At 47.6% G+C, this 11156-nt stretch overlaps 1 protein-coding gene across 1 annotated transcript; it reads left to right on the forward strand.

The window, feature by feature from the left end:
• Positions 1-836: 836 nt before the first annotated feature.
• LOC120686560 (heavy metal-associated isoprenylated plant protein 33-like) lies at positions 837-5107 on the forward strand. The gene is made up of 4 exons (XM_039968772.1): positions 837-987; positions 2981-3036; positions 3218-3293; positions 3429-5107. Exons 1-4 carry the CDS (start codon positions 837-839, stop codon positions 4925-4927), a joined length of 1782 nt encoding a protein of 593 aa, XP_039824706.1. The 3' UTR covers positions 4928-5107.
• Positions 5108-11156: the final 6049 nt, after the last annotated feature.

The following is an 11156-nucleotide window of genomic DNA, read 5'->3' on the forward strand; positions in this document are numbered from 1 at the left end:
TAAAAGACACTAACAAACCAACAGAAAAAAGGCAGGAGTTGTCTATCTCTAGTAGACCATGCATGTCTATCTCTAGCGGCCACAATGGACTGTAGCCACAAAATCAATGCAGCTGTGTTTGGTTTGTGAACTCTTGGTGGATACTCTTATATTTGCATGAGTTAAATGACATCTGTTTATAAGATATGCAGAAAGATATGCAGCACTAGTGCTCCATATATAAGATCTGCTTATTTAGATATCCTTTTATTTAGCACTTGAATATATTTTGGCATATCTGTAACGTTGGCAATGAATAGTATAAAAAAATAATGCATTGGTTGTGAAAATCTTCATAGATATCTGTATGCTTGCATGAATTAAATGGCAAATCTGCAAAGATATGCTCATACTATCACTACCATGTAAACCTCTGTGTTTTCAAGATATGAATTATATTGGTGCCTTCCATAGCCCATACGTTTCTAATATGACACGCAACACATAATTGCCTAGAAAAAAATCTTGATACCCCTCAACACCTAATCAATCAGACGTTATTAGTATGAACCTAGACACAATGCCTGTCAGTGTAAGGTTTAACTTAAACAGAGCAGGAGAAAAAAGAGAATTACTTGTAGCTAAAAGACACTAACCAACAAATAGAAAAAGGCTAGCAAAGCTTAGGAGTTGTTGAATAAGAGTTACTTCTACTAGTAGAAGACATTAACAGACTAACAGAAAAAAGAGAGCAAAGTTTAGGCAGGAGCCTAAATCCAAAACACCATAATGGAGTGAGAATTAATGTTCCCAACTCATCACCACCCTCCTCTGGCTCACTAACTGACGCACAAGACATGCAGGCCGCCCGCTCCCGCGGGCTGCACCGGATGCTGTGGGAGGTCTGCACCGGCTGGACAAGGCCTGCATCCACCTCCACCATGGCACCACGCCAACCACGTCTCCAGGGACACAAGAGGACGATGATGGTTAGGGGGTGCTTGGACTGTAGCTAATTACCATGGGCTGCAGCTTCGTGCATCCATTCCCTAGCCTTTTGCACCCAGGCCCCTCGTTCCAAGATTATTCCTAAGCAGGTTTCTTGGTTAACCTATTCACTGGATACGGTTGGGGAAAAACCCTGGTTGACGGCATAAGCATGGGTAACGGTGTTTGGGAAACATAGCATGGTAGAACTACTGTTCGTATAGGAGCTTTGCCAAAAAAAAAATCCATGCCAAGAGAGACGCTTCCACCTCTTCCTGATCCATTTTCCATCAAATTTAAATACTTAATTGAATTGTTTTGAGAACATGCTAACGGGTATTTGTGTATTTTTCAATGATATGAGTTGGCAAATCTAACGCCATTGACCGCTTATTGTCGTGTACTAGATAAAATAATTCTTCTCAATGATTGTGTGTAACGACAATGGTGTGTCACACTTATGACTTTAAATCCATGATTTGGTTGTTTTCATGTATCGAGCCTATAGCGGGAGCGTGTAACGTATATGCTTTGCCAATTTTGGCAATTTTGCGGGACATATAGCTAGCATGTCTGACATATATTGTACGGGCACCTTGCATTGCTGCGATCATTAACCGAAGCATGCGATGATGACAACTAACTCGCCTCCACGTGCTCTCATCAAATAGGATTAGTAACGTAGCGAATTGAATGCGTTAATGCATCGAGCTTAACAAACTTGTCGATTACGTTATTATATTATTGGGTACTGTGCATTACATTGCATGTTTGCCGTGCAAAGATATAACGTCTTCCATAAAACGACACGACAAAATCCTACATGGCATTTATTTCCATGTAAGAGGCTTTTCACTAGACACGTACGTAGCGACACAGCATAATTATTACGTCGCATAGTTTTTTCCATGCAAGATATAATATTTTGCATGAAATGCATAACGACATTGCATGATCTCTACGTAGATGAATATCTATAGCTTGTGCTTACCTTATGGAACATAGAACCGTTGATATAGTTTTCCTACTAGAATAGTTTAGCCTGTGTGTGTTAGAATTTTAACACTATAATGCTACATTTTACTTTCTTTCTTTTTTTTTGAGTAGAAATAATAGTCACTGGTTGTTCCCATCAAATTTTCTTAACGGAATATTCCCTGTTGAACAGTTATTTGCAGAGCCCAAAAAAAATACTGACATGGTGTAAGTCACAGAGGGACTGATATATAAAATTGAAATTTTGAAAAGAGAACAAAGAAAAACTGACATTGGTAAGCGCAATACTTCACAAGTTCTACACCGACTAGCTAGTGGCATAGCCTATTTAAAGGCCCCTTGGGCTAGTCTTTTTTTCACAACACCGTTTCACAAATCTTCTGAAGAAGAAAGGCAAAGGCTTTAGCTTCCAGGGCCATAGGCTTCCTGAAGGGAAAAAAGGGGGGTAAGCATAGACTCCTCCATGTGCTTACCTTGCGTTGGTAGATATATAGAGATAGGGAGGGGATTTCTCTTCTTCCTCGTACCTCCATTTTTTTTTGGTCTCCGGACCAAACTGCAGGATCTTAATAACCTTGCTCGTGTTTTTCTGAAAATACAAACTCTAACGAGGTTGTATAGGTTGACTATGTGAAAGGACGGTATTTTGTTAGTAGATTTATTATTAGTGTGATTATGTGAATGTTCAGTATTTTGTTAGTAGATTTATTATTTGTGTGATTATATGAATGGTCAGTATTTTGTTGTCAGATTTATTATTTTTGTGATTATGTGAATAGACAGTATTTTGTTGCAAGCCCAAAGTCCTCTCTCTCTCTCTCTCTCTCTCTCTCTCTCTCTCTCTCTCTCTCTGACCGCTGTTTTCTCATAGCGGGGGTGAGAAATTTTTTCTGGCTGCTGCCGTTCTTGTTCTTCTCTTCCTGATTTGAGTGCTCCAACACCCGATCTGAAGCCTCTCTTATTTTGAAACACGTTGATCTGAAGCCTCTCTGGTGCTTTTATATTTTGGCGATTGCAGGCTGCGGCATTTTTGAGGTGGTCAGGATGATCCGGGACGACATCCTCAGGGTGAAGGTGAGTTTGTTCAAGCGTCTTCTCAACTCATGCAACGCACTGTCCATGTTCCTTCTTGTGTTCGATAGGCGATCTGATCTCATATCACCGATTCACCGTGCATGTCTCCTGCTGTCCTGCTGCCTTTTCTTCTCAATTCCAGTAACAACAATTTTTTCTTTTTGTTTCTGTTTGTTCCTAGGTCTGCGTGCTGAAGGTTGGGATTCACTGTGAAGGCTGCGCGAAGAAGGTTAGAAAGGTCCTCAACAAGATTGAAGGTAAGAAGTTAAAGAAAGCTTTTTTAAACGCAAACTGCTTGAATTTTTTTGTTTACGTTTTCACGGTCAGGTCTGTCTGTTCACGCTCTACTTTCTTTTTTTTCCCCCTAAGAGATGTGCTGGATTGATGTGCAGGTGTGTACCAAATCAGCATAGAGAAGCCGGAGGGGAAGGTGACGGTGACCGGCCAGATGGATCTGGAGACTGTCTTCACGAAGCTGAAAAAGGCCGGCAAGCCCGCGCTGCTGTGGGGCGCCACCGCCAACCCTGGAGTGCCAAGCCACCAGGTCCAGCAGCTCCAGCTCGGCGGCGGCGACGACCAGCAGCCGAAGGGTGGAGCGGGTGCTGCGAGCAGCAGCGGTGGAGGAGATGCAAAGATGGCGATGCCGCAAGCGACTCCGCAGCAGCTTCGCGAGCAACTGCAACAGCAGCTGATGCAAGGGATGAACCTTCCTCCGCAGCTTCTGGGCCTGGGCGGCAAGATGCCGCTCCCGGCGGCTGCGGCGCCGCCGGCGAACCCCAAGTCTGTCAAGTTCAACATTCCCAACGGCGGCAACTCCGGCGATGACGACGAGGAGGGTTTCGAGGATGACGGCGTCGACGACGACATGTACGCCGACGACACTAAGATGATGAAGCCTATGGCCATGCCGCTGGCCGCCGGTGGGGCCGGATGCAGCGGTGTCAAGAAAGGTGGCAAGGGAGGCGCCAACAACGGCGGCAAGCTGAACCTGGGTGGCGCCGACGGCAGCGGCAAGAACGGCAAGGGCGGCGCCCCAGGCGGTGCGAACCTGCTGCAGCCCGGACAGGCCAGGAAGGCCAGCGGCGCTGGTGGCCCGTCCGCTGGTGTCGGCGGGCCGATGATGGGCATGGGCGGCATGCAGCCGCCTCAGCAGGCGGCCATGACGACGAGGCCTCCGAACATGATGGGCGGCGCCGCCCGTTACCCCGGTGCGGGACAGATGGGCGGCATGCACCCCCACATGGCTGCCAAGGGCATGCAGCCGGGCGGTGTCAACGGCATGCAGCCAGCAGGCGGCGCCGGCATGCAGATGGTCCACCCCCACATGGCTGGCAATGGCATGCAGTCGGCAGGTGTCGCCGGCGGCATGCCGATGGGCCACCACAACATGGCTGGCAATGGCGTGCAGCCGGGAGCGGGAGGTGTCGCCGGCATGCCGGCCGGCGGCAGGCCGATGGGCCACCCCCACATGGGTGGCAACAACGGCATGCAGCCGGGAGGTGGCGCCGGCTCGACCCTTGCGCCTGGATTCTATCATGCCGGTCCTGCTGGCGGCGGCTATGGTGGTGGCATGCCTTACGGGTCGGAGATGATGCAGGCGGCCGGGAACCAGAATGTCTATGGCAGCAGCGGCGGGTACATGCCCATGATGCAGCAGCAGCCGCCACAGATGATGAATGGCTGCTATGGCGTCTCTCAGGGCTACTACGGCGACCATGTCCATGGCGGCGCCGGGTACTACCAGCAGCAGATGGGGTACGGGAGCAGCTCCGGGTACGGGTACGGCGGGCACCAGCAGCCGATGCCCTACCCGTCGTCCTACTACCCGCGCCACCCGCATGACAACATGTTCAGCGACGAGAACCCCAACAGCTACTGCTCGGTGATGTGAGGCAGCAAGGTGGTCGCCGCCGCCGCCGGCCAAGCTTTCTCCTGCTTCTGAAGCTTCACCAAAGTCAACCAGAAGGAAGAAGGAGGGGAGCCAGCTCAGGTCACAGGTGGTGGTCATCCTACTGCGTCGTCGTCAACGTGATCCAAGTAACAACCAGTAGTAGTCATATCAGTATGCAAGAGAAACCTTACCACCTATCGAACCCTAAACCCCCCCCCCCCCCACCCCACCACCCCCACCCTCATTTTAATTCGTATCCTAGCTTGTTTAATTTTCACCTCTTTATTTCGTTGGACAAAAAAAAACTTCCTTGACGAGGAAGGCAGCAGCTATCTGGTCGTGGTCGTAAGGTCGTGGTCGTAAGAAGTCTAAGTTTCAAGAGTCAAGAAGGTGATGCTCTGGTAGCTTCCCCTTCTTGCTCCGTACTGTGATGGGTAGAAGAATGCTTGTGCCTTTTCCATATCTGTAATCTGTGGATTTATATATGAATGAATAATGTTCTAGCTGCATATCTTTGCAATGCCTGTGGAATTAATGTTGTCAACTGAAAATGCAATACTGTATCTCTCCATGGTAAGGAGATGATGATGAAGCTGATGATGGCAACAATGGAGAGTGACGATCAAGATGGTGGTGGTGGTTTTAGAAAGAAAAAAAAAAGATATGAACTGGTTGTGAAACCTTCATAAGTAGTGTCTGTTTGCTTGCATGAATTAAATGCAGAACCTGCTGCACATATTATTAGGACTACCCTGGAAACATCTGTTTTTCTAAGACATGAATTAATGCCTTCCATAGATATCTTTTCTACAATACTATATGACAAGTAGAACATAATGGGAACGTATCCGGTGCAAACCAAGCATCTTGTGCAAACCCGTGCAAACCTACTAAAAAAGTTTCAAAAAATTCTGAAAAAAATCATGAATGTGCTTCTCAGCTTACCTCATCTATATATAAAATTTCATGGTCAAATTCGTCTTACTCTAGAAGTTACAAAAAAGACAAATTTTCTGACAACAATAATGGTTCAAATGCATCTCAAATTTGTCTTTTTGTAACTTCTAGAGTAAGACGAATTTGACCATGAAATTTTATATATTGATGACGTAACGTGAGAAGCACATTCATGATTTTTTTCAGAATTTTTTGAAATTTTGTTTAGTAGGTTTGCACGGGTTTGCACGAGGTCCTTGGTTTGCACTAGATACGTTGACGAACATAATTGCAAGCAGCAGGGACGTTTGACTGAAGTTTCGATCTACCAGCTTGTATGTGCATGGACAGACGACCGTTCGATCTCTGTATGTTTGCGCTTGATGGCGATGCGCTAGACTGGCTCAGGTGACATCACCGCGCGTCTCTAGCACAAGAGGACGATGATGGTTAGAGGTGCACTAGACTGTACGTGATCGATGGGGAAATCACCGCGCGTCTCATGCCTTGCTCGCCGGCCGGCCGCCGCCTTTACTGTCGCGAGCTCGACTGGTTGTCATCATCCGATCCGTCACTGTGTCTCTCGACGCCTGCAGATGCTGCACCGGCCATCCATGCCGACGGACGCCGGCGGCGAGGCGGCGAGCGCCGGAGCAACCAACCAGCCGAGGCAACGCAGCACGCCACGCCAGGCTACGGGCCTCCAACGAGGTCGATGGGCTCTCACGGAACTGGGCCTTCACTTCGCGCGGCCCAGCTAACTTTCCCGCTCCAGCCCGCGAGGATCGATCCCAGCTGCACAGGCCCCATCCTACGGCTGAAAATCACTAAAGGGCGGACGGTAAATGAAATAACCCCGCCCCTGGTCGGTCGGGGACGCCGTCGCACGCAGCCGGTCGCCGCGTTGCTGGCTAGGGCCGCCAGAGGCTCGGCCACCGCAACCGGTCGGCACGGCGCCGGTCCTCTGCTCGGGGGCCGGGGCTCGTCGCACGCCGTCGCCTATAGCTTGTATCTATAGGAAGCTAATGATGATGCCATGATCTAAGAGAAGTCTAGAAGTGTCAAGCTTATTTGCCAAGTCACGGCCCGAGTGAAGACCAAGGCCAAGACTACATAATAGCTGCTAGGCATATTCATAAACATCGAACAATCATAATTGAGAAATAGAAGAGGAAAAGAAAGAGCGTCTTCCTCCTCAGGTTATCGAGATCTTATTAGATTTTGTCTTGTGACTACTCACGTCCCGGAGTTGATCTCGCCGGTGGCTACGGGTTGTTACAATGGTATCAGATTCGGCGATTCTAGACGGGTGTTGGTTCCATCATCGGATTTTCTGGCGGAGATTGGGCGACGAGTCTGTGGCGGCATGTGGCGGCGGTAGACTCCGGCGTTTCTGGTGGCGAGAGGCGGCGGCAGACCGACTTCCTGTAGGCGGCGATTGGTTTGTACGGTGGCAGTACAATCCACTCCATTCCGTCTATCGATTTGGTTTGCGGCGTAGTGCTCTCGCATCCAGCGACCTGTTGTCCTGCCAGATCGAGCTTGGCGGCGGGCAGCGCAGGCGGTGACAGACTGGAATCTTTCGATTGGAGGTGCAAGCCACGGTAGACTAGGGTTTTCTGATGCTGGAAGTGATGCCGACGGCGACTGCGCAGGTGGCGGCGCGGCGTACTCTCTCTCAGATGGCGATGGCGAGGGATGGATTCTCTCCTGCGCTTAGCAGCTGGGGCGTGGCCACGGAAGCACCAGCTCTTCCAACGAAGTTTGGGCAGGGGATATTAAGCGTACTGTCTCATTCAGATAGGGAGGTGCTCACCAACTGTTCGATGAAGGAGCTCAACCATGATCGTGAAAAGAATCCAGATGGAAACTGTGACAGAACTGCCAAATTAAAACTTAAAATTAAGCGAAATGGCCATCATTTGAACACATCAAGCACATTTGGCTTAACGGTTTAATTTGACAGCCCTTTCGGAACTGACCTTCCGATCGAAACAAACACCAGTAATCTCACACGAAGGTGAGCGCAGGCACTACAAACATATCGAGTACATGCAAATACAACTACAATACAGAGTAAAGTGCATTAAGTTTTACAAATCTGGTTTACTTACATAAATAATATACAAGTGCACTACAATTTAAAACAAAGTTCGATACAGGAAACCTGACATCTATAATACATGAAGTGCAGAGTCGAATCACACACTCAGCCCACGGGTGTGTGATTCGGTAACTAACAGGGACTAAGCATCTGGTCCAGCCACCTCCCATCCATCCGCGTCAAGCCGGATGAATTTGGCACAACAAGGGCAGAAGTCTATCTCATTCTGACCTGAAATAGTTCGAGCCACAACCCTGAGTATACTAATACTCCGCAAGACTTACCCGACTATGGGTATACATAGCCCATTATCTAGACATACAAGACTTTCTGGCTGTGGATTATTTGCAGAAAAGCGTCTAAGGGTGCATCCTTACTTTCAATATTTTAGCTCAGATTCTATATAAATTAATATCCTCTAGGCATTTACAGAACCCTTTCTAAAACAAACATAATAGACGATCAATTAGTAATCTCAACATTTCCTTCAACATATACATTAATATTCCATCTCATTACTACGATGCGGTGCTGCGATCAAGGTGCTCATATCCGAGAGCGACTGACGGCGAATCGATCCGATTTAACCTTGCAAGGTGGACCTAACCAACATGGCACGTATTTGCCCCGTCGGACAATACGAACCAACCATTCCCCTCCCCGCCTCGAACTACAGAACCGCCCCACCTGCATATAGTGAACCGAGCCCTACGAGAGACCACCAAAAGTAAACATATGCATCCCAATTCTCCGCGGCCACTCGACTGCCCTAAGGGGTGGGTAGAAGTTTTGTACTTTCGAAACAAGGCAGTACTCGGCTTACCGGTTTCGACTACCTCCTACTCCCGGCATGCGGCTAGTACAATTCAAACTCGATCACAGGGCCAGACAACGAACGGACCTTAATCGACACAGACGGGGCTAGCCTTTCCCCGCCCGGTCTCCATTTTCTTTTCCTTCTCCAACCTATTCCAATATTCCATATGCTCAAAATAACGAGATATCCTATATCTCGCAAGTGACCAGAAATCACTCGACTTCTACCGAGATCTTATTAAGCATAACATTTCTATCGTCCTATACATACTAGTATAACTCCAGGGAACCTAGGGATCATGCAACTAGAGTTCCAAACAATTCCTAAACCTAATGCAAAAGTAATAGAACATATATATGTGTCATAAATTTAAAATAATAGGATGTGCACCGGGGCTTGCCTTCGGGCTGCTGCTCAGTGCTAGTGTCCTCTGGGCCTTGGGCCGGGTCGTCACGGAACTCCTGCGGGGCTTGCTCCGTCTGCTCCTGCGGCTCTGCGATCACCTCGTATACGACTTCCTCAGTCGCGGATTCTATATGTATGCATATGAGACAATGAGTAAATGCCAACACGACTTTGTAATTAGAAGATAAACATTAAACAAATTAAAATTTTACATAAAATGACGCAGGTATGGTGATAACAAACTCAAATCCCAAGTGCTAGGAACAATTAGATGACCTAAGTATCGAATTAGAGTATAAATAAATATAAAACATAATCTAAACAGTGGATACACTTTTAACATATTTCTCATAATCTTTACAGAATTTACATGTAACATTACTTACCCCTATTTAAGTACCTACTATAATCATGTAGTAAACTATGTATTATGATCATAAAAATTTTATAGTGAACCACTCATACTTAAAGTAAGCTACTGCAAAAATTTCGTAATTTCTGGATGAATAGATTTATAGAAACTAATTAAGCAAGACTAAACACAATTTAAATTATTGCAGGGGTAAAAAGGTTATTTTGCCAGCATGGATATTTTTCCTCCATAGATCTTATGCTAACAAATTTATCAAAATTTATTTCATATTTTTAATATTTTTCCTTGATTTTACATGGATTTTACAAGCTGCAGCCAAAATTAACCACAAAATAAAAAGAAAACCCTCCTAACTATTCCCCCCTGACCAGTGGGCCCCACTGGTCAGTGGGAGGGCAACTTGCCCTGTCCAGGGCAGCGGCGCTCGGGCGCAGGGGAGGAGAGGCCCGCGGCGGCGGCGCTGGTCGGCGGCGAGCAGCGCGGCGACGGGGCCTCTGGCTCGCGCGCCTGGGCCCGCGGCGGTGGCGCGGTGCGGGGGTGGGGTAGAGGCGGTGGTGGCGGCGCGGCTGCGCGACGGCGACAGTACCAGAGCAGGGGAGCGGCGGCGCAAGCTCGTCCCAGCGGCAGTGGGGCCAGGCTGTGGCAGTACCGCCCTAATTAATCCGGCTCAAGTGCGCTAACCATCATCTTAAAGGCAATCCCGGCTAACACGCACTTCAAACGGAGTAATTCGGCAGTGCTGTCGGGTAAAGTCCCGAAGAATCCACCTAAGCGTCGATCGAACCCAAAGCTTACATGTAACCCACACGAAGGTGAGTCCAGAGAGTACAACATTTCACAAATATATTACATTACAGGGTCTTAACTTAATTATTACAAACCAAGTCCGAAGTCTTTGAAAGGTACTTGAAATTCGAAATGAAAGTAGTTCAGAGTTCATTGCAGCGGAAATAAAACGAGTTCTAAACGACGATACATGATGTCATGATGAAGCCCGTACATGACATCACTCGGCATTGCCATCGTTGGCCGGAGTCGTATCCCACTCCACCGACCAACCAGGGGGTAAGGTACACGGCCAAGTCAAGCTAGCAATCATGTCCTCAAAAGTATTACCTGAAACAAAAATTGAGCCACAAGCAAGGCTGAGTATACTAATACTCCGCAAGGCTTACCCGACTAGGATATAACTAACCCTCTAACTAGACATGCAAGGCTTTTGGCTTGAGGGGTTTGTCTTTGCCGAATAGCAGTGAGTCCTTATTTTTCCGATTTTAGCTTTCAAGTTCTATTATGATTAACCACTCTACATTAGCATCTATCCTAAAGCATACATGGTGGAAAGCAATTATTTTCATCAATCAACCAAATTTCTCATCATCATTGTTCCACTTCTTACTCTATGTGGCAAAAGGGTTAAGCAGTCTCAATATCCGTGAGAGACGGACGATTCGAATCGAATTTGTTAACCTGGCCAGGCAGACCTAAACACACGCATGGGGAATGCAATCACCCACGCGACTTTTCCCCTTTTTTCCCGGGCATGAAACAGGCCCACCGTCCTAGGGTGCCCTGCACCCGTGCGTGACCATAG

This window comes from Panicum virgatum, chromosome 8N (genome assembly GCF_016808335.1).
Source record: "Panicum virgatum strain AP13 chromosome 8N, P.virgatum_v5, whole genome shotgun sequence".
Classification (NCBI taxonomy): domain Eukaryota; kingdom Viridiplantae; phylum Streptophyta; class Magnoliopsida; order Poales; family Poaceae; genus Panicum; species Panicum virgatum.

Bases quoted from the DNA above. Each gene is read 5' to 3' on its own strand.
- LOC120686560 (XM_039968772.1), top strand. From the start codon at position 837: ATGCAGGCCGCCCGCTCCCGCGGGCTGCACCGGATGCTGTGGGAGGTC. The intron at 3,037-3,217 runs GTGAGTTTGTTC...GTTTGTTCCTAG, and splicing joins ACGACATCCTCAGGGTGAAG to GTCTGCGTGCTGAAGGTTGG. The intron at 3,294-3,428 runs GTAAGAAGTTAA...ATTGATGTGCAG, and splicing joins GGTCCTCAACAAGATTGAAG to GTGTGTACCAAATCAGCATA.